Below are 24,645 nucleotides of genomic sequence, written 5' to 3'. Positions count from 1 at the left end.
CTAGGTAACCTGCTTTGATCTGTTTGCTACCCCTTATAATCACTTAAAATCTAACTTTTGTAGTTAATAAATTTGCTTTTGCTTCATCACAAACCAGTGCGTGGGAGTTATAACTTGGGGCAAAAAGCTGTTGTATATTCTCTCTCAACATTGAGGGAGGGGGTGAATTTCATGAGCTTACACTGTACAGATCTCTGTGCAGCACAAGACCATATAGTTTTGGGTTTACACTCCAGAGGGGGGAATGCTCTTGAACACCTGGGCAGTTCCTTAGCTGTAGCCTCCCCATGCAGAGCTGATCACAGCAGCCTGTAAGTACTGCAGCTGAGTGTGTCCCTACCTGTGTGTATGCTGGTGAAAGAGCAAGTTTGGAGAGCTTGGCAACTTATCACAGCAGCACAGTGTGAGGGGAAGCCCAGGCTGGTGGGTCATGGGGGCTCAGTGGTACCCTCGTTCCAGATGGCATCCTGGGGGAAACCCGCCAGAGGAAACTCTCTATTAGGAACAATTAACATGACCATGAAGGAGAACTTCTTTGTCAAATTCCCATTGCTAGACACAACATGGAACCGATTTGAAAATCTAAGATGTGCAGAGATCATGATCTGCAACTCCAACAACTTCTTGAGCTGGTCATGTATGTCTGAAACTAACAGGAAAATTTCAAGAACTTTTTTTTGAGAAATCATGCTAGGAATTAATCAGTGTGATAAGAGACAAGAACATGCACCTATTGGGAAGACATCTATGCTACTCCCTTCATCCTAAACACAAGGATGAATTTAGTGACACAGAAGTAGTAAAGAACTTTTGAATTGATATTTTCATACCCTCTACAGTACTAGAGGAAAAATTATATGCTTTGTAAATATATTCTTATCATCCTTCCTCTGCAGTTTGTGTCTGGAAATTCACTATTCTTCCCTGAGTCACTCATAAGCTACCATCTTTCCACCTAAAGATAACTGAAGGGGACTCCTTTCAAAGGAAGTCAGTGTCAACTCCTAATCCTTTCATGTCTACCTGATGGACAACTGGGATCCCTCCACAGCACTCAGCCCAGGACTGTCCAGTGCTAAAAAAAGAGTCAAGAACAAACTAAACTTCACTCTCAAGACGCTACCACTTACACCACCAGGCTGGTTCTATTCAGTTTTCTATATGCAAATTCATAACCTAGACACATCACTTTACCTGAAAGATTTCATAGAATTAGATTAAATTTACCCATACTGATTGATTTCCAATTCAGTGAACTGAACTATATCATCCATCTGCATCAGTCCTTACAAATTACGTTATAAATTAATATATTCTTCACCAACCTCCCTTTACATTTTTTTTTTAATTTAGAGAAAAAACAAACACACCCCACTTCAGCATGCTAAAGAAAATCAGTTTCATCTCACAAGACAAAAAGATTCTATACATTTCACAGATATACATCATTCAGCAGTAATCAAGTATTTCAGAACACATGGTGGTATTTTTTCTTTAAAAATCACTACCTGGAACACACAGGAGTTAAGATTATGTTAACTCCCATAATGCCCTTAGAAGTGGCATAGCCTTACCTGACACTGATTAATGGCTGCATGGTTACCATGGAATGGAGACTGTCTTTCTTTATCCCGATGATGCCTGCTGCTGTGTTTACTTCTCTGCAACTGCTGACGCAATTTTGCAATCTGACAGCGGAAAGAATATGAGACTCAGATTTCCCTTCGCATATTCAATTAAATTACTACATCAAGTTTACTATATGGACTATTAACAAAAAAGTAAAAGCTGAAACATGGCTAAGTATGAGAATCTACTTGATATAATGTTGAGTCAGCTACTCTACAGATAAAACACCACAATACTAAAATATTAGCTTTCATTTTTCTATGAAGACCTGCACATATTCCCAGTTCTCACATACCAGTATGACAGGTTTCAGAGTAGCAGCCGTGTTAGTCTGTATTCGCAAAAAGAAAAGGAGTACTTGTGGCACTTGGAGACTAACCAATTTGAGCATAAAGGTTTCGTGAGCTACAGCTCACTTCATCAGATGCATTCAGTGGAAAATACAGTGAGGCGATTTATATACACACAGAACATGAAAAAATGGGTGTTTATCATGCACACTGTAAGGAGAGTGATCACTTAAGATGAGCTATTATCAGCAGGAGTGTGTTAACTGCTGGAAATGGCCCACCTTGATTATCACTACAAAAGGTTTTCTCCCTCCCCGCCCCCCACTCTCCTGCTGGTCATAGCTCATCGTAAGTGAGCTTAAGTGCTGTGGAGATGGCAAGCATTGCGGCAGCATGGCTGACTTCCCCTTTGACTGGACCGTGGGGCAGGCTGGTGCCAGTTCATCCTTTCCGAGAGGGGAAAACGGCACTGTGAGGCGCAACAAGTCCTGTGCCACCTCATATGCCTCCGGGGTCAACACGAGGCGCAGCTGCTGACTCCAAGGGCTCGGCAAGCAGGGCGGGTCCAGACTTAACTGCAGGAGTCGATGTGAACCTCGCGGGTGAAGTGGCTGAAGTGCTGTAGGCTGACTGGGGTCCCATCATGGCCGGCTTCTTAGTTTTGGTCAGGGGAGAGTGGCCCTTCTCCGGCTTCTTCTTCTTCTGAGGCACTTGCAATTGTGAACAGTGCCTACCTGACAACTACATGCGGGAGGAGCCATGATGGTGCCAAGAGTCTCGTAAGGAGTCCTTTCCTGGCACTAGATCCTGGGAAGATGGTGCCGGGGTGCTCTGCACCAAGGAGACGGTGCTAGGCACGGGGTGTCCCAATCCGGGGTCTGACTGGGGCCGAAGCATGGCCTCCATCAGCAGAACTTTGAGATGCTGGTCCCTGTCCTCAAAGTTCTAGGGCAAAACCTGCGACAGATCCTGCACTGGTCTTTCTGGTGACTCTCCTAGACACCACAAGCCTGAAGTGTGCATGTCACTTTTGGGCATGCATTTACCACAGGCCTCAACTTTTAAACGCGGGAACCACAGCATGCCATGGAGAAACCTCATTGGAATTGACATGAACAAGCACCCAAAGAAAAAGAGGCTATCAGCATGGCTGTTGCCTTCTGCCATCTGATCTTGTGGACCACCTGCTGTAGAAGAGATAAAGCGGGGGGAGAGGCATCATTCATCTGGTATGACCGATTGAGGACTTGGGCGTCCCCCTGTGATTGAGTTCCAGATCCTCCCTTTGAACAATATTGGGTGCATTTGTTATTGTTGTGGGATGAGGAAAGATCCCTCACTGGGGTTTCCCACTGGCCAAAGATGTCCACGATTAGAGAATCACGCAACTCCCATTTGTGGTAGGTTGCAAAGTTTCTGCTGACAGCATTAGCAATTGTGTTCTGGGTGCCCGATAGATAGGCTGCTGTCAAAAGAATACGGTGTGTGATTCACCATTCCCAAAGGTGGATAGCTTCCGCACACAAGGTTCTGGATCTCGTCCCCTCTTGTTTGTTTATGTAGAAGCCTGTGGGGGTGGTATCTGATATGACAGGAACGTGTTGATTTTGGATGGTTGGCAGGAACGCCTGGCAAGCTCTGCAAACTGCCCAGAGTTCCAATATATTTATCTGCATCCTGGACTCTCATGCTGTCCAGGTATCTTGTGTCATGCGTTTGCCCATGTGGGCACCCCAGCCCATGAGGGATGCATCACTTATGATGGTCATGGTGGGTGAGGATGGGAGGAAGCTCATCCCTGAGCAGATTCATGGTGAGTTCATCCAACATTGGAGTGAGGAAAGAACTTCTGGTGACAGGTGGAGCAGAGGGTGCATGGATTGATGCATGGGGGAGTAGACCTATGTAGCCAGAGTTGAAGGCAGCGCAGGTGTAGGCGAGCGAATGGCGTGATTTATGTTCAGACTGCCATATGTCCCAAGAGAGTCAGGTTTTGGTCAAAGTGATTAATTCCCTCATTGTCTGGAATCTTTCCCTTGGTAGATAAGCTCGGGCGGAGGTTGTGTCTATGTGAGCTTCTACGAACTCTAGGGATTGCGTAGGGTTTAAAGTTGATTTTTCAGCATTGACACTAACCCCTAGGAAGGAGAGGAGTAGAAGCAGTTGCGATGTCACCTTCTGGGCCTCTTCTTTGGACTGTGCTGCTATCAGCCAGTCGTCTAGATAGAGGAAAACAAGGACCCACTGATGTCTAAGATGGGCTGCCACTACAGAGAATCCTGTTGTGAATACTCGTGGGGCAGTGGTGAGTCTGTAGGATAGGACCCTGTATTGAAGATGCCAAGGCCCCACCTTGAACCTCAGGAACCTTCCATGAGTTGGGTGTATACTGATATGGAAGTAGGTATGATATGCATATCAAGAGCCATCAACCACATCTTTTTTCTAAGGAGGGAATGGCTGTTGCAAGTGTGACCACGCAAAATCTTGGTTTGGAAAAATCGAGCAATTGAGGCATCAGAGACCTAATATCGGTCTCCACTCTCCAGTCTTTTTGGGAACTAGGAAGTATCTCGAGGAGAACCCTCTTCCTTGAAAGGAGTCTGAGATTAGCTCCACAGTTCCCCTCTGCAATAGGGAGTTGACCTCTAGTTGGAGGAGGTTGTCGAGTACGCGTTTCATGCGTGTGGACCGAGGAGAAGGGCGAGATGCCATGAACTCTATGATATAGCTGCTCTGGATAATATCTAGGACCCGCTTGTCCATTGTTATGGCTTTCCATGCTGGCAGAAGAGTCAGAGGTGGCTCCCCGAATGGGATAGGGTAAATGGGCATTGGTGTATGGAGCCGTTAACGGCTCTCTAAGGACACTCGGAAATAATGTTTACATGACGTTTGGATGTGTTGCGCTGATGGCTGGGCAGTTGACATAGGTTGACGTGGCCTGTGGACCTTAGGGTGCTTTTGAAGAGGCTCATAGGTATGTTGGTGGTATAGCTGCGGCGGCCCTGTAACTATATGATTGGGGTGGGCAGTAGAATTTCCTCTTAGGTGCTGGTGTGTAGATGCCCAGAGACCTTAGAGAGTTTAGGGACTCATCCGTCTCCTGATTGAAGAGGTGCGATTCATTGAATGGGAAGTCTTTTACAGTGTTTTGCACTTCCCTGGGGAAGCCAGAGGAGCGTAACCAGGATTCTCTCCTCATGACAATTCCCGTTGCCAAGAAACAAGAGACTTTATCTATGGAGTCCACTGCTGCCTGAAGCATGGATCTGGCGAGTAACTTGCCTTCCTCCAAGACTGCCTGGAATTGATTGCAGATAAGCTACCATCGCAGGATCGCAAACTGTGCCAATCTCCCATAGTTCATAAAATCATATTTGGTCATCAGGACTAAGTAGTTTGAAATACAAAACTGGAGTTCCACCGAGACCACCTTTCTGCCCATGAGGTCTAGCCTCTAACCCTCTCTATTGAATGGGGTCGAGCTTGTTTGGAATGTTCTGAGACCACCTGAATAATCAATGAGTTTGGTGGTGGATGAGAGAACAGGAACTCTGACTCTTTGGTGGGGACATAGTATCTATTCTCAGCCCCTTCTGGGGCAGGCGCACATGTGGCTGGGATGTGCAATACCAGGCATGACAGTTGGAGGATGGCATCGTTGATTGGTAAGGCCACTCTCACCAGTACCAAAGTGTGCAAGATATCAAGCAGCTGGTATTGACTGTCTAGTCTACTCTAAGGTAATGTGTAGGGCATTAGCTATTCTCCGCAGCAATTCCTGGAACTGGCAATAGTCATCCAGTGGGGAAGAAGGGGATTGAAGAGGCAGCTGCATCTGGGGAAGATGAGGGATGCCTCTCAGGATCTGTCGGTACCATTGGAATCGGGCTAATCGGTGCAGCATCCAGCACTATGTCAGAGTGCTTACCTGATGAGGGTTGTGGTGATGAAGTGGGGGAGTCCTCCCAGACCGAGCGGGACTGTTCAGAGGGTGAATATTGTGGCCAACCCGGTTGGCCCTGCTGTTGTGCAGCTTAGGACCACAGTGCCAGATACAAGATCTGCAGGCAAAGCAAGGTGGGGAAGTGCCCCAGTGTTGTCGGAACCTTCCAGTAGTCGTGCTTCAGGAACAGGAGCAGTAGACTCTGTCAGAGATCCATATGGTCCAAATCAGAGGAGTCAGAAACCTCACCAAATGGCGGTGGCATTAGGACTGTTGGAACAGGAGGTGGCAAGAGCATAGCGGGCAAAGGGTCCCTTCGACTTGGTGATCAGATTGGTGGTCATAGATTGTGAATAACTCATGGGGATCCAGGGAACCTCCAATTCTCCCAGAGGTCAAAGGTATCCGTTCCGCTGGAGGAGTTGGTATCAGGAACTGCATCTGTCTGGAGACCGATGGTTCAGGGGATGCCGGTGGAGTCACTGGGTCTGTGATCGGTACCTGTGGAACTAGTGATCAATGCTGCCATTTCTCATTCTTGTGAGACTGCTAACGCATGGATACTTCATGGCCAGGAATTGTGGATGGTGCAGAGTCCACATGAGATTTGGAGGAAGACTTTCTGCCATGCTTATGTGCATGCTTCCTTGGTTCATGACTAGGCCCCAAGGCAGGGTTCCACGGAAGAGGGGACACTCTTTGCCTGTTCAGGCCAATGTACCAGGGGGGTTTCCCCAGCCAGAATCCAATGTTGATCCCATGGCAGCCTCCATAAGGTGTTTCCTGATGCGGAGTGTCTGGTTCTCCCGAGTACGAGCAGGGGAGGCAGATACCGTACCTGGACGCAATGTGGGACTTCCCCCAAGCAATACATGCTGGTGCACGCTGCTGATGGAAAACAAGCGAGAGCAGAAATCACAAGTTTTGAACCCTGGCAACTTCAGCATAACCTAGTACCCAGGCCCAGGTGTCAGGGTGGGGTAATGTTTGGCAGGAAAGACCACCGAAGCAGTGTCCCAAGTCTTAAATCTGGTATGAAAGGAAGAACTGAACAGAAAAGAAAAAAGTAAGTACAGAACAACTAAGAAATCTAAACTACTAACAGTACTAAGGATAGTTTCTGAAACTCTTCAAAACCTGTGTCACAAGGACGATTGGAGAGTAGAAGCTCTGGCTCAGACCATGAGGCGGTGAGAAGGAACTGGAGATGCCGATAGCCCACTGTGCCCTTTATCACCTCAGGCAAGGCCATGATGTGGCACAGTGTGCATGTGCGGACCACTGAACAGTACTACTTTCAAAAGCTCTGGCTCGGGGCGCATGGCGCATAACCCTCAGTGGAATACAATATTGGATCATCACTCAAAGAAGAATTAAGTTTGACGGGAATTATACGACCATTTGAATTCCTCTCTCAGCTAACAGATACTTCCTTGATTTCTTGTTGCTTTCCCTACCCCACTTCATTAAATACTGGTGTCTTGCATGGGGATCCTATCAGTGAAAAAATAGAAGATGTCCAAGGGATTTTTTTTGGTTTGTTTTATAACAGATTAGCCATTCTATATTTCTATTTTCTCCACCTCCAATCTTTATATGGCAATACTAAACACAAAAGTTTGCACTTTCTTCAAATCTCATGGTAATAAAGTATGTAGGCAACAAGCCTGACCCAACTTTATTTCAAACAATAGCTTTCCTGACCTCCTTGAGTTGGTCTGTGCTGCCCCAGGATGCTGAACGCTTGTGAGATCCTTTCTTCTTTTCTAAATATTCTTCAGCCCAGGCACTCTCTGTCTGTAACAAGAAGATTAAAGGACTAATTTTAAAAGGGTATGCTTATTCTTGCCAAAAAACAAAAGAAAAAAGAAATTAGAAACAAGTAAGCTAAGAGAGGGCATGCAATTATGATTTTCTGGATACAGACACTGCTGGAAAGCACAAGTCACTGAATGAAAGCCCTCTATGGCACCTCTGATATTCCTACAAGTAATCAGTATGAAGATGTCACCTCAGCCACTCCTATAATCTACACAGTAGGTCTATTCCCTATTTCATATGAACACTTATCACCCCAACTATAACAGAAGTATTAATTCTAATTTAGTGTCACTTAAAACATGGAAAGAATTTGGCCCATTAGGTTTAAGTGGGTACAAGTCCCAACCACTTTAGTGCTCAGACCAGGGATTAATTTGATCCTATGTGACAAAAGGCCTGGTTTACACTACAGAGTTAGGTCAATGTAAAGCAGCTTACATTGACCTAATTAGGTCAGTTTCCACAATATAGCCTTGCTGTCACCGATATAAGTGCCCTATTACAGCGACATAACTACCTCCATGAGAAACTTGTCAGTGTAGTTCGGGCAATGCAGTGTCCATATAGACACTGCAGGTTACTTATATCAAGTGTTGGCTCTCATTCTTATCAATTTCATGGCTCCATGAAATTGACAAGAGAGTCCGGCTCACATCTGGGGCGGTCAGCCTGGGGCAGGTAGGGGGCTCCCTTCCCCAAGCCAGGCTCCTGTGGAGGCTCTGGACTCCTCACCCTGAGCTGGGCTGCTGCCTGAGCTCTGGGCATACAGCTCCCCACGGAAGCCCAGGGGGCAGCCATGCTCCCAGCAGGGAGTCTGGGGTGGAATGGGGCGAGGCTCCCATCAGGGAGCTGCACACAGAGCTGAGAGCCCAGGCTCTCTCAGCTCCCTACACTGCCCCTCTTAAATCAGTGGATGCGTACCACCAACAGAAAGAGGCCAGCATGGACATGAACCACTGTAGTAATTACTGTGGTGGCTGTAAGTCAGCCTAACATTAGATCGACTTAAGTTTGTAGTGTAGACATGCCACAAGCAAACATTCTAGTATATAAGCAATACTGCACAATTAATGATTGCAATAACACAATAACAACTATACTATAACCTATAGTTGAGCACTCAAGTTAGGAAATACTAGAATTAAGTTGCCTGGGCAACCTTAATTAGACCTCCTGGCATGTATGCATTATGATACTGTCTTTAATTACATTATCACATATTTTTTCCACAGGTCATCTGCCTCATTGAGTGCACAGATTAGACAGTTCTTACCGAATGACCAACTATTCAATCGCTTGTTTTATCTTCATTGTTCAATGTGTGTATATTTAGTATACAGTAAATAATATTTACTGTATACTATTCAAATCCTGTTCTGAATACAGAAAGAGGCTATTGTGACAGATGCAGCCATTTCCTGCAACATTCTTGAAAAACCTTACTGAATCAAGTTTTAGAAGGTTTCGAGTCCATTGTATCAAGTTGCAAAATTCATGTATTGTGGAATTATATGTAATTTCTATAGGGGGAGACATGACCAATATAAATCCTGGGAAGTGTCATGAGCTTCAAAAGGCTACATGAAATTATGTGCCAGACAAGAATGAATTTATGGGACAAAGTTAGGTGGGTTTCCCAGAAAAATTCTTAGGGGGTGGGGGGGGGGGAAGGTATATGCAAACATACATCCTCTGTTTATGCAAGAACTCAGTCTTTCAAAGTTTCGTCCTGAGGAGGGAACCTTTGTCTGGCGATTACCTGTTCCCAGAGTTCCAAAATCAAAGAACCAAACTGCGTAAAGGAAACAAACAGATTCACGGGTGTTCTTTTTCTGAGCAAAATCTGGTATGAACTTGTGACTACAGAAAAACCCTACCCATCGTGAAGTTCGAAGGACTGAGCACCTACCTGCCACAGCCCTTCTTAGAGTTGGGCATGATCTCTTGTAAGCTTATCAACATGTGTGTAGATCAGGGGTCGCCAATCGGCAGCTCCAGAGCCGCATGCGGCTCTTCAGAAGATAATATGCAGCTCCTGCATAGGATAGGTTTTGAAGAGTTTCGGAAAGCATGTCACAAGGACGATTGGAGAGTAGAAGCTCTGGCTCAGACCATGAGGCGGTGAGAAGGAACTGGAGATGCCAATAGCCCACCGTGCCCTTTATCACCTCAGGCAAGGCCACAATGTGGCACAGTGTGCCAGAAGCTGACTCTGGGGAAAAAAATGATGGGTGCTTGGTACCCACTGGCAGCCCTATCACAGCCCTCTCTCTCTTTCCCTCCCCCAGTGCATCTCCCTCCCTCCCTGTGCCTCCCACCTGCTGTGATCAGCTGTTTCGCAGCATTGAGGTGGCTTTGGGGGGGAGGGAGGGAGCGAGGACATGGCTCACTGGGGGATGGGGACCCGAATGGGATGGGAGGCGGGGCCTGAGGCAGAGCCAGGGTTCCAGCAACCCCTGGCTGGCGCCTGTGTCCCCTTCAATAAAGCACACAGTGACTAGCTGGTGTGGAAATTTTTAATCAAAATTTTTCTTACACCATCTAACAATGGAAGGCAAGTGAAAACAGAAAAGAAAATACACAGATGAAAGCTGAGGCTTCCAATAGGAGTGGGAGAATAAGTACTTTTTCACTGAACATAATGGTAAGGCCATGTGTCTTCTTTGCCAGATGTGTATCTCTCAGTTCAAATCTTCGAAATGACGCTGCAAGTTTGCTTCTAGTCATGCACATACGGATCAAGAATTCCTACAAGGTTCTGAACTGAAAACTTTGAAAAAACAAACATATGTAGAAGCCCAATTCTTCACCAGATTTGCCAACTGATTGCAGACTGCAACGTTAGTGTCCTATTATGTGGCCTGGCACATAGCCAGTGCAAAAAAGCCCTACTCTGAAGGCGAGTTTATAAAAACATGCCTCACTGATATGATTTCAATCCTGTCACCAGAGAACGAGAATCTACAGAAGAAAATGTCTGGCCTGTAGCTTCATGCCACACAATAAAACACAGAATCTCTGACCTGAATAGTGACATCGAATCGCAACCGTACTTGCAACTTCAACAGTGTATCTGAGCATTGCTTTGGATGAGTCATGCAATGTACAGAATAAACCTCAATTATCGGTATTTGTCCAGACTGTGTCGTAAAGCCAACTCCTCGATATCATGCCACTAAAGGATAGAACTCGTGGATGAGATCTAAAGGAGGCATTGATGATGTTAGTTGCGAAACACCACTTCCCTTTACAGAAGTTCAGTGCCACTGCAATGGACGGGGCTCCGTCCATGTGGGGATCTGTGAATGGATTAGTAGGGCTTTGTAAGTCTGACAAGAGCTTTCCCAAATTTTGGACATTTCACTGTATTATTCATTGGGAGCAACTGGTATCTAAAAATCTCAAATTTGATCACATCATGAAACTGGTCCTGCACATTGTAAATTTCATTCGCTCAAATGCACTCAATCACAGACAATTTCAAAAACTAACAGAAGATCTGGATGAAGATGACTTCCCTGCCAATTTGCCATTTCACTGCACAGTCTGATGACTCTCGAAAGGTAAAGTTATTTCCCGTTTTTTCGAGCTCCTGGAACCAGTAAAATTGTTTATGGAGGAGAAGCACAGAATATACCCTGATCTTACAGATCCTGGGTGGATTTTGGCTTTGGCATTTCTTGCAGACATGCTGCTGCAGTTGGATAAACTAAAGGTGGACTTACAAGGAAAATTCTGGTTGCTGTCTGATCTAGTGCAAAGCATATTTGCATTCATGAACAAACTGCAGCTGTTTCACAGACAAATGCTTGAGGGAGAGCTGACACACTTTTCCTCAATATCATAACTTCAAGCCAGATCAAAAGAAGATGCAGCAGAATCTCTGAAACGGAGCACAACTAGATATGCGAGCATGATTAAAGATCCTAAGGACAGTTTTGAGGAAAGATTCCAACTTTTGCAGTAGAAAAGACCTCAAATCAGATTTCTGATTGACCCTTTTGGTGCTGAAGCCAATTGTCTGAATCCCCCATTAGTCACTGACGAAGCAATATTCCAGATGGAAATAGAACTTTTGGAAGATGACAGACTGAAATCTGTTCAGAAGACAGAGGGGACCCTTACTTTCTGGAATTCTGCACCAAAGGATAAATACCCCAACATCAGAAGTGCAGCCCTAAAATTAATCTCAATGTCACAACTTATCTTTGTGAGTCTGTTTTCTCAACACTCAAACATGTGAAATCCAAGCACTGATCCGTTTTGACAGACAGCCATTTAACAGAACTGCTGCATGTGAGCACAACTGAACACAAACCAAACCTTAAGGAAATTGTTGAAAGCAAAGAATGCCGAAAGTCCCACTAAGTAAAAGGTTAAGACAAGTTATTATTATTGTTAACTACACATTATAAATGCATAATAAAATACACATAATCAAATTATGTGTGTGCATACATACATACACACACACACACACCCCCCCCACCATATTACTGTGACTCTTTGGCAATGTACATGGTAAATTCTAGCTCCTTCTCAGGCTCAGGTTGGCCATCCCGGTGTAGATGCTTTTATTGTTTTAATAGGTTTTCTTTGTAATTCTTCCACAAGACCCTCTGTTTCTCACTCAGATCTGAGGAATGCTCAGAAGTAAAACAGTATACACCAGCCACTAAAGTAAAGGTCCTCTTTGGATCCGAAGAGGAACCCAGAACCGGAGCAGGGTTTGAAACAGGAACCCAAGACCTGGATGGCACAGGATCTAGTGAAATATTCAAATCCACCCCTTTGGTTCTCAAAGCTGAAAATGGAACCAAACTTGGTTTTGGAGCCGTAGAGGCCTTGTCAGAATCAGAAGGATCTGACAAATCGGACATGCAGGATCTGGCACTGCTAACACTGGCTGTCTTTTTCTTTGCCTTCCTCTTTGGAACCAACACAGCTTGAGTTAACAACATGGCTCTCAGTTATGTCATAGGCAGTCCGCCCTTCTCTATCAATAACAGTATTAAAAACCTGACTGCTTGAGCAGCAGGATCAGGAGCTGTACCCAATGAGGGTTCTGATTTTCTAGACCCTTTAAGGTGCTTTGGCTTGCTGGAGGAAGTTACAGGAGCCAAAACTGGCCTCTTAGGGCTTGTCTTCACTACAGAGCTAAATTAGTGCTGCTGCAATCGATACAGTGGCATCGATTTAGCGAATCTAGTGAAGACATGCTCAACCAATGGGAGAGTGCTCTCCCATCAATTTCTGTACTCCACTCCAACAAGAGGCGGAAGCAACATTGGCAGGAGAGCCTCTCCCGCTGACATAGCATAGTGTGGATCCCGTGGTATGCAGATCTAAGCTACATTGACTTGAATTACGCTACCAATGTAACTCAAATTGTGTAGCTTATATCGACCAGAAGCTGTAGTGAAGACAAGCCCTTAGACACTGGATCCAGAGGGTACAAGACTCAAGGAAAAGCACTTGCAACCTGTTCTGCCTTTTGCAAGCTCCGGGTATGAAAATCTGGCCGACAGAACACCCAGAAGAAAAACGGTACTCTCCCGAGCACTTCAGGCACCTAACATGGTCATCCAATGCTGGGAAGACAGCTAGGCATGAAGTGCATCTCTTGAACCCCAGTTTCTTCTTTTTCTTCAGTTCCATCATAACCTGGAACTGAACTACTAATTTAAGTTAATTATCCATACTCAGCACTAAACTACAACTATCCTAAATGATTAGCAAAGAATGGGGAAAAACCTCATATGTGAACAGATCAGAGTGGTCCACTTCAGTCTAGCACAGACTATAACAGGGTTAAAAAACAAAACAAAAAAAAGGACAAACCACAACTAAATAAATTCATGGAGAATAGGTTCATCAATGGTTATTAGCCAGGATGCGCAGGGATGGTATCCCTAACCTCTGTTTGCCAGAAGCTGGGAATAGGAAGCAGGGAATGGATCACTTGCTGATTACCTGTTCTGTTCATTCCCTCTGGGGCACCTGGCATTGGCCATTGTCAGAAGACAGGATACTGGGTTAGATGGATCTTTGGTCTGACCCAGTATGACCGTTCTTATGTAGCACAGTGGCTGACATGATAGAGGGCATTGAACACTCTTATACTCATTAGAGGGAGAAGAGCCACTCAAAGAGCACCTCCCCCTTTTTTGAACCAAAGGTGATCCAGATCCAGCTAACTATAGATGTAGCATTTCTGCAGAGACACAGACCGAGAGATACAGACAGAGAATTTCAAGTAGCTAGATCCTAAGCTATAAAGGATCTTAGAGGACAAAACCAACACTCGGATGATATTGCTTACATGGTTCTGCTAAATGCACTAGCCAATAAGGCCTCCAGTTTTTACTAATAATCAAGTATCATAGAACAGAATGCATCTATTCTGTGTCTTGATAAACCAATACTTTTACACCGCATGGTTTTGAAGATTTATTGCACCAAGTGCACTCAAGGGAAAAGCATTCAAGGAAAGTACAATCAAGATAGCCTCATGCTTACAGCAAGTATAGCGGAGTCGCATCATACGCGCATTTAACTTATGCGAATTCAACTATACGCGCTCGGCAAAATAAATAACTTGCGGCGGTGGAGTACAGGCGTCAACGGGAGAGCGCTCCGGGGTCGTTTTATTGTGTCTAGACTAGACGCGATAAATTGACCCCCCCCCCGGATTGATCGCTGCCTGCTGGCAGCGGGGGGAGCGTGATTTTAGTGTTTAAAGATACATATTTTTCATACAACATGACCCCTAAACGCAAGCCAACTACTTCATCTGGTGCTCAACTGAAGAAACAGCGATCTGTTCCAATGCTGGAGGAAAAACTGGCTGTGTTGGACTTATTGAGAGATGGTATGTCTGTTTCCAACGTGGCATGTAAATATGGCTGCAACAAATCTAGCATCTGGGCCATCAAGATTCGAGAGAGAGAAATTTGTCAAGCCATGACATCAAGTGCTCCAATAACTGCTAAGGTGATGAGCCAGGTGCATGATAAGACTTTAGTGAAGACTGAAAAGGCATTAAACTTATGACTAGAAGACATGAACCGTAAATGTGTGCCTATCGATGGCAACACATTGCAAGAAAAGGCTCTTAGCCTCTACGCGCTGTTCAAACCTCCCACCGAAGAGGGACAGCCTTCTGATGAGAAGGAATTCAAAGCCAGCCTGTGTTCTTGCAATCAAATAAAAAGGCCTGGGTGACGGCAGCATTATTTCTGGATTGGTTCCACAAGTGTTTCATTCTGGAGGTCAAGCAGTACCTCGAAGAGAAAGGACTTGACTTTAAAGTGTTGCTGATTGTAGACAATGCTCCTGGCCATCCTGAGGCACTCCAGTTTGCGCATAACGACGGTGAAGGCGTCTTTCTCCCTTTTTTATTCTTTCATTCTTCCGTCTCTCTCTCTTTTTGACTATATGCGATTTTTGCCTTACGCGCTGACTTTAGAACCTAACCCCCACGTAAGATGCGACTCCACTGTATAACTGGCTAGATGAAATAAAAATGTGACTTACATGTGAGCAATTGGAGAATAGTTTCTTATGTTCTACATTAAAACAAAAATCCTACATCTCTGTTGCAAGGGATAAATGAGCTGAAACCACTCAAACGACCAAGTTTTTTTCCCTCCAAAATACACTTCTCTTTTGTCAAGACTTTGACACCTAGACTCCAGTTCCTACTCAATTACGACATCCCAGAATATGCTATGCTGTGAGAATACGCCCACCACTGAAGCCCACAACAGAGTGTTAGCCCCCTTGAAAATACTACCCTGGAGTGCCAATATGTAAAGAAATTGTAAGAGGATGTTAAGTTTGGAAACTGCAAAGGTAAAATAGTATGTTTAAACTTAGTAATGTTCTAAGTTACTTTCCTGCCTTGATTATTTGTGTAGGAGAAGGGGAGGAAGAAAGCAGGGAGGGATGACAATTCTATATATTCTTCTAAAATTGGGTGAGAGTAGGAGGTTTTAAACGTTGCTGATCAGAGAATGTTGCTTTCCATTTCTTGCTATAAAGAACATAGAAATATGCCAAAATGTTTAACAATTACAAAATTACCATATATACTCGTTCATAAGCCAAATTTTTTTTAGTAAAAAAGGGAAGCATCAGAGAAGGGGGTCGGCTTATGAATGGGTATAGAGAGGGAGAGGTGGGACGCAGCCCCTCCCCCCAACAGAGGGGGCAAGGAGAGGCAGCATAGCCAGCAGAGCCAGAGTCTCTCTACTTCTGGCCATACTACTCTCCGCCCAGCCTCTGAAGCAGCCGTGCCGCCTGGTCTGGCCCACCAGAGCAGGCTGCGGCCAGGCCAGAGACATCCTCCCCTGGCCCTCCCCAGATAAGGTGGGAAGGGATGGGATGGGGAGAGTGTGGGGGTCCCAGGCTAGGGGTGGGTAGTCACAGGGGTTACTCCCCTGACCCCCAGCTTCTCCCCACCAAAAAATTTCCCCACTAGTTGCTGTCCCAGCCTGTAAGGGTAAGCAGCTGGGGCACTGGGACACTTTGTTTACTTAGGTTTACCTCCGTGCCTGCGGACGCTCGAGGTAAGCAAACCATCTCGGCCCACCAGCAGCTTATCCTGATGGCCCAGGAGCCAAAAAGTTTGCCGACCCCTGAATTATAGGGTCGGCTTATGAATGGGTCTTAAAAATTTTCCATTTTTACTTATCCATCTTGGGGGCGGTTGGCTTATAAACAAATCAGCTTATGATAGAGTATATATGGTACGCAACTCCCTGTTTCTAAATGCAAATGTTTTTGAATGCTGTGTTCAGTACAGAAGCTGACAGTCAACTTCTACAGGTTGGTCTGAATTCATCGAAGTGTTGACATCAGTAGCAAAAGACTGGATCACGCTTTTACATTTTGTTACATATTTTTAAAATGGTTTGGTGTACAAATTACTACAAATCCTGTAGGAAAAGCCAGAGAAAATAATTCTAATTCTATGTCATGGTCTAAAGAATATAAAAAATGGTTGCCTTCTTCCTTAACACACAAGCAGCAGTGAGGGATTCTGATGCTCTCTACAGATTCCGTATTTCATAGGGTTCCTATGGCACTTATTCCCACACAAGCAAGCATTCAGATATGGTGATTTTTAAATACTTTGCAATTCAGCTAAATCCGCTTAGAATTTCACAGAACAAAAGAAAAGGTACTTCCATAACCTGAGAAGTTTCTCTTTGCTGAACATCAAAAGCCTGCTGCCAACCATAAAGGAGTTAATGCGTCTCAAAGGCAAAAAGTCACAAGAATGCCTGATAATGGAAAGTGTTGAGCAACCTATGTATAGGAATCACTACTAGCTGCCTCTATAATTAAGGAGCTATACAAATAAAATGTCATGCAATACCCATGTAATAGTTTAATATTAATATTACCAATATTACTACTACGTAATATTACCAATGTGGTCCTCTAATCTGCACTTGAAGTTTGAGCAATAAAAAACAAGTTTAGATGCATGATGTACTAGTGCCTTTCTGACTTTAAATGAGTGAAAGAGGTAGATCTTCTCTTCTGCCCTTTTTTTTTTGGGGGGGGGAGGGGGGTAAGAGGGCATGCGCAAGGGAATTTGGGAATAAATAGAAAAAACAAACTCTCTCCAGGAATTTGGGAAGGGAAGGAAAATTCCAAAGAAGTGAGCTTGGAAGGTGAATGTATACAGAAAAAAAAAATAAAAAAGCTTCTTACACTTAAATACACACCTAACAAAACTGTCTTACCTGCGTGGCTTTGTCCCTCATACAGGGAGCAGCCAGTCCATGATTATCACGAGGCCATTGTCCAGCGAGGTAGGGAGCAGCAAGTGTATCCAGTGAGGAAGTACGGCGAATTATACTGGATGGGCTTGATGAAGGCGGTCGTGATTTGTCAACTAGAAAAATAAAAATAATAAGATTTCATGAGCAAAGTGTGTGTATCAAGTACAAGTAAAATTCAATAAAGCAAATTTTCAGTTAGCTATACTGGAAATAGAATTGCTACGTATTCGGTACGGAGCGCACACAAACACAAAATGTGTGCGTGCGCTGTACTATACACTACTAGCTGCCTCTATAATTAAGGAGCTATGAGTGACCACTTGGAAATTAAGCTCAGAATTTGCTTTTTTTGTTGCTGTACTTGTTTGTTCATGATTACATTGCTCTCATGAAATGTGTTTTCAAAGTTTCCCTACAAAAGCACAGACAAAGTAATTACCAATATTAGGGCGGTTTTTGTTGGTGTTTTGCTGTGACTTTTAAGTACTACCAAAATTTATGCCCAATTTAACATTGGATTTATTTTTAAAGCCCAGGCTGTTGATCCATATGCCAACTACTGCATAGTTTATTTCCACAGTGATCAACAAAACTGAGCTTATACTACTAAGCAGAAAACAGCCATCCTGATGGACAGTTATGCATGAGGCTGCTTATGACTTTGGACTACGCGTATGGTAACCTAGCAAAAAAAGGAAGAAATGCACATGATCAGAGTTCAGAATGAGACACTTCACAGATGTAAAGATAAAGAGTTAATATTTTAGCTACTAGACATTTCAGTGTGCAAAATATTTAGATTTGTTTTCCTAATATTGGAAGAACAAGTAATTTAGACTCAAAATGCGATCTACCTATAATATGGCTTTAAAACAATGCATAGAATGTTTGTCCTCCATACAGAGAATAAATGGGGTAGTCTCAGAAAACAGGTTACCAATAGCTTGTTCTTAGAGAGGCACCACTGTGCATTCAGACTTGTGGAATACAGCCAAGTTGTGAAACACATTGAAAAGCAGTACAGGAGGGAAAGGTGTGTGTACATGAGCATTCTGATGCATAAGTGAAGTCCTCACCCTACTCTATATAAAGGAGTGCACCCTCCCAAATGCCTCTGTTTCTTCTCTCTAAGGACAGGATCCTGGATTATACAGAAATCCTAAGTAGGGGGTAGGTGTGTGGTTAGTGTGACTACACAGAAGCAGTTCCCAAAGAACAGTAGTTACTGATAAGTAACCTTTTTCTTCTTGGAGGTCCTCTGTGCATTTCTACTTGTCGGAGATTAGCAAGCTACACTCTATCAGGTGGATGGTGGGAAAGTGGAAGTAGGGTGGTACGCTCCAATACGCAGTACCGGCAAGAGATTTTTAGCGGGTACGGGGTACTGGAAAGAGTTGGGGAGGCTAGCCCTCCCCCCCGGAGGGGGTAGAGCTGCACTCTGCTCCTTAAAGGAGCAGAACGTGGCTAGGGAGGGCATTCATTCTTTATATGGATTTAGCAGCACAATACATATGCTAACAAAATTAAACAAAGGCTTTGTTTAAGTTTGTTAGCATACGTATTGTGCTGTTAAGTTGGTCAGGAGTCCTCAAGAGGGGAGGGGTGGGGGGGAGGAAAGGTGTTTAAAAAATGTTTTTGATTCCTGCTCTAGCCTCTGGACTATGAACATATACTAATGGGAGCATTCTAACCAAGGGACTGAGGACTTTAAGGTAATCTGGAGCCTTCATACGTCCTTGATCCTTTGCAGATGGACTTATGAGTTGGATATGGTACAGAGACTGTTCTAGCCTCACTGATTGCTGACTTCTTCCTTGCATTGGACAAAGATCAGATGTCTGCTGACTTTCTCACATGAGTCAGCAGCCTTTCAGGCCTGCGGTATAAGCAACATATCCCTTGCTTGAGTGGTTTTGTTCTTTCCTCTGCAAATGTCAAAGCCCGTTCCCACCGAACTCAACAGCAAAACTTTTTTTTTTTTTTAATTCAAAGAATTTAAGCTGGGTTGAGGGAAGCTCTAGACCACAGGACATGAAGGCAAATGCAGCTTGCTCTCAGAGGTGGCAAAGTAACTTAGGCTGTTCGGGATGCATTCCCTTATACAGAAGAGAGTGATGCCATCACCTTTACACAAGAAACACTTATGGCACCACCTCCCCCCAAACCAACAGCCACAACTTTGCAAGGTACTTCTGCAGCTTATCAGGAGTACCACCACAAGTGTAAACGCACAGAGGGCATTGAAAAAGAACAAGAAACTACTTAGGAATTATCCTTTATACAGGTTTTTTAGTACATTTTTCAAGAGCGTATATAAAAAAGCCCTATCCGTTTCAGATAAAAAGGATCTAGGAAGAGGAAAACCAAACAAGTTTTCAATAGCTCTCTAGAAAGCAACATTTACACAGTACATATATGAAAGGATCAGTGTCAACTTTGTTGCTTTTTAGAAGAAAAAATACATGTAATTAGTTATGCAGTCCTACAGACAACTGATTAGTAATTTAAATAAACTTTTGCTTTTTCTGTTTCCATCTGTGCAAATATCTTCTACTGTTTAGTGTAGAGTTTATCAATTTAAATACAGTGCAAGTATATTTTAGCATGATGGGATTACTAGCTTTTACTGGAATACAAAAACCATTATAACAATGTTACAATTATATATGTCATCAAGAAGGATTTCAAAGCTCATTACAAGTCATGTATACTAAGGAAATCCTTTGCCTGAAATGTAGCCACCTCTGGAATGGAACGCACCAGTTGCCTGGCTGCAAATAACAACATTTAGTTTAGAACAGGAACTGCTGAACTAAAGTTTAAAGAGGAATTCAGATAAACAGTAAGTACGCTAACTGAAAATTGGACTGGATTTCTGCAGAGCTGAAGTGGCAGAACTTTATGAGAAAGGAAAGTGTGACATATACGAGTAAGGACAGACACACCAGCAATCAGGACTCTTGGGTTCTAATCCCAGTTGGCCATGGACCTGCTGTGTTGCCTTGCCCAAGTCACTTAATCTTATATTACCCATCTTGAAAATTCAATACAGCAGTTAATCCATCTCACAAAGCTACTGAAAAGCTTAATGTTGCTAAAATATTTTGAGATTCTCAGATGAGAGGTGCTATATACCTGGAAGTTTTATTACTCTTGAGGGAAGTACCATATAATCTCTGAAAGTTTTAAGTGGCCTGCATGTATGTTTCACATCTCAAAAACATGGCACTTCAAAACTGAAAATGCCATAACTAAGGCTGCGAGTCTTTCACGGAGGTCACAGATTCTGTGACCTTCGTAACTTCTGCAGCAGCTGGTGCTGGCCCACCCTGGGCCATCAGTAGCAGTTTGGGTGTGTGGGAGGGGGCTAGGGGCAGGAGTCTGGAGGGTGCAGGTGGTGTGCTTATCTGGGGTGGTGGGCCCTCCTGCAGCTTCTAGGTAGCAGAGGGGGGTCTCTGCATCACGCACTGCCTGCAGGCCCCACTCCCGGAGCTCCCATTGGCTGCAGTTCCCAGCTGATTACTAAAAAATACCAAAAAGAAAAGGAGTACTAGTGGCACTTAGAGACGAACCAATTTATCTGAGCATAAGCTTTCGTGAGCTACAGCTCACTTCATCGTGACTAAAACGTAGCCTTAGCCATAATACCTTTATTTGTGACTTGATACATATTAATACCTATAGTTCAAAAGTATGCTCAAAATGCACCAAATAATCTGTAGAAGTTACTCAGGGAAATTTACATTAGAAAAGCTTGTTGGAAACCTTGAAAGGAATAAATCTGAATGCAGGACAATGTGTTGCTAATTTAGTGTCTTTATTCTGTGAATGAAGTAGAGAATCAAAATTTAGCAGCACTGATTTGAGAGCAGATTTCAAGTATTTGTACAAGCATTCCCTCCCCCTTTAAGGTTTATTTCCTTTTTTTAAAATTATAAACAAAAAGAACCAAGTCTGATGACAATTTATTTCTCTCTCCTACTTTTCTCTTAAGCACACATTACATAAATTGAAAGGGTTCATCAGCTACCACAATTTGGTATCACTCCAAGGGATGGTACAGGAGAGATCTGGAAAGGGACATATATTTGCTAGTCTAATTTGAGAAACAAAGTGTTCATTTACATTTCAAAAAGCATTTTTGAAAAGTAACCTTTTCCCTGTCTATATTACATCCAGAATGGTCTGTCATCATATACAGTTTGTGTGAAATTTACCAAGATATTTTCTTTTCAAACTGATTAATATTTATTTTAAGTAGAGCTGTCAATTAATTGCAGTTAACTCACATGATTAACTCAAAAAAATTCATCACGATTAATTGCACTTATAACAATAGAATACCAACTGAAATTTATTCAATATTTTTGGATGTTTTTCTACATTTTCAATATTGATTTCAATTACAACACAGAATACAAAGTGCACAATGCTCACTTTATATTATTTTTATTACAAATATATGCAGTGTAAAAATGATAAATGAAATAGTATTTTTCAATTCACCTCATGCAGGTACTTAAGTGCAATCTGTTTATCGTGAAAGTGTAACTTACAAATGCAGATTTTTTTTGGTTACATAACTGCACTCAAAAACAAAACAATGTAAAACTTCAGAGCCAACAAGTCCACTCAGTCCTACTTCTTCTTCAGCCAGTCCCTAAAACAAACAAGTTTGTTTACATTGACAGGAGATACTGTTGCCTACTTCTTATTTACAGAATAGGCGTTCACATAGGACTTTTGTAGCTGGTATTTACATGCCAGATATGGCTAAACATTTGTAAGCCCCTTCATGCTTTGGCTACTATTCCAGAGGACATGCTTCCATGTTGATGTTTGTTAAAAAAAAAAAAAAATGCGTCAATTAAATATGTAACTGTACTCCTTGGGGGGAGAACTGTACGTCTCCTGCTCTGTCTTATTCACATTCTGCACATATTGCACGTTATAGCAGTATCGGATGATGACCCAGCACATGGTTGTTTTACAAACACTTTCATAGCAGATTTGACAAAACACAAAGAAGGTACCGATGTGAGATTTCTAAATATAGCTACAGCACTCGACCCAAAGTTTAAGAATCTGAAGTGCCGTCCAAAATCTGAGAGGGACGACGTGTTGAGCATGCTTTTAGAAGAGCAAAGCTCTGATTTGGAAACTACAGAACCACCAAAAAATAAAATCAACCTTCTGCTGGTGGCATCTGATTCAGATGATGAAAATGAACATGTGTCAGTCCACACTGCTTTGGATCCTTATCAAGCAGAACCCATCATCAGCATGGAAGCATGCCCTCTGGAATGGTGGTTGAAGCATGAAGGGACATATGAATCCTCAGCACCACTGGCACGTAAAAATCTTGCAACGCCAGCTACAACAGTGCCATGGGAATGCCCGTTCTCACTTTCAGGTGCCATTGTAAACAAGAAGCAGATAGCATTATCTCCTGAAAATTGTAGCCAACCTTGTTTGTCTGAGTGATTGGCTGACCAAGAGGTAGGACTTGTAGGCTCTAAAGTTTTACATTGTTTTATTTTTGAAAGCAGGTTTTTTTTGTACATAATTTTACATTTGTAAGTTCAACTTTCATGATAAAGAGACTGCACTACAGTACTTGTATGAGGTGAACTGAAAAATAATTTGTTTTTACAGTGCAAATATTTGTAATAAAAAGTAAAGTGAGCATTGTTCACTTTGTATTCTATGTTGTAATTGAAATATATTTGAAAATGTAGCAAACATCCAAAAATATTTAAAATAAATGGTATTCTATTGTTGTTTAACAGGACAATTAATCAAGATTAATTTTTTTCAAATCGCTTGACAGCCCTAATTTTAAGTAAAATATTTGTGTAGAAACAGCTTCCAACAGCATTCGGGGGCCGGGGGGGGGGAGGGGGGAGAGGAGAAGAGGGAGGGAAAAAAAATCCCAACCCCCACCCCCAAAGAGCCAAAAGATTTAAAATTAGACTAATGTAGAACATGAAAGTAACACAGGAAAGGAGGAATACGGGTTAAATCAAAAATAACTGAAGTTGTACAGTGAGTGATTCATACAAATTCTGTATTTTTAAAGTAGCAATTTGCATAAGGTGACTGTGGAAATGAAAAAAATAGGTAGTACATGAACTTAAGTTGATAGAAAACAAGGCAAAAATAGGGGATTTTGAGGAGGGATATGAAGGGAGCGAGGATGCCTGCAAGACAGAAAGAAAGAGGTTGTTCCAAGTTAGGCTGCAGCATGTAGGAAAACACAAGGTTAAAGTAGAAAGGTCAGCCTACATCATTGAGTTGACTCTGTGTAACGAAGGCCATAAAATTTTGTCCAGTAATTCCCACATTAAGCCTATCTGTAAGAGAATGCAAAGCAGCAAGGTGAATGGCTAGAACACAGGAGACAAGGAGAGGAGCAACAAGAGAAGAGACAAGATGGAAGCAGAAACAGAGCTATGTAGAGGACTATAGTCCTCCTGACTATACCAAGATAGAAATGATTATATGAAAAAGGTAGCCATACTACCAGCAATATTCCTCATACAAATTTATGTGCAACTGTCAAGTTATTGATGAATATTGGCCTAAGTTGCTGGGCAGAGGACAAACCCTAAAATCTACACTTTTAGGGTGTTGTATTCATTGCAATTGACACAGCACATATGTAGGCCTACCTGAGCTAATTTTAATTGAGCTAGCTTGCTAAAATTAACAGTGTAGCTGCAACAGCTTGGGCAGCAGTATATGCTAGCCACCCAAATACATACCTAAGGTAGCAGGCAGGATTGTTCTTGGATGGCTAGCCTGTACTACCACTTGTGCTGCCATGGCTACACTGCTTATTTTTTTAGCAAGATAGATCAAATCAAAGCTACTTCAGATATGCCTACACACCTTGCAACTGCCCCTCCCAACTGCTGTTTAGACATACCCTTAAAGGCAACATAGTAGCAAGTCAGTCTGTTAAAAATGGGGGGAGGGGGCGGATATTAGTGAAAAGAGCCTTATTTTCAAGCATCTAACAGTGTTATAGCTAACTGTCTCTAAGAAATAATACATATAGTAAGAAGAGTGGGAGTTGTCACTTCTGGTACTTCGCATTTAGCCAGGACAATGGCTAATTAAAGTCAACATTAAAAAATGTGCAAATAAATGTCAGTGTAAA

At 43.0% G+C, this 24,645-nt stretch overlaps 1 protein-coding gene across 3 annotated transcripts in view; it reads right to left on the bottom strand.

Moving 5' to 3' along the window:
- FAM117B (family with sequence similarity 117 member B) overlaps positions 1-24,645 on the bottom strand; it is a 106,509-nt gene that overhangs the window by 33,922 nt on the left and 47,942 nt on the right. For all 3 annotated transcript variants that reach the window (XM_074967949.1, XM_074967947.1, XM_074967948.1), the window contains exons 2-4: positions 17,445-17,596; positions 7,573-7,665; positions 1,575-1,688 (exon numbers count right to left, since the gene is read on the bottom strand). In XM_074967949.1, the coding sequence (XP_074824050.1) occupies positions 1,575-1,688; positions 7,573-7,665; positions 17,445-17,596 (359 nt within the window). The remainder of the gene's footprint in view (positions 1-1,574; positions 1,689-7,572; positions 7,666-17,444; positions 17,597-24,645) is intronic.

The sequence above is a fragment of the Natator depressus genome, chromosome 11, assembly GCF_965152275.1.
Source record: "Natator depressus isolate rNatDep1 chromosome 11, rNatDep2.hap1, whole genome shotgun sequence".
NCBI lineage: Eukaryota > Metazoa > Chordata > Testudines > Cheloniidae > Natator > Natator depressus.
The sequence above is the reverse complement of the archived record's forward strand: the minus strand, read 5'-3'. Positions and strand labels throughout refer to the sequence as shown.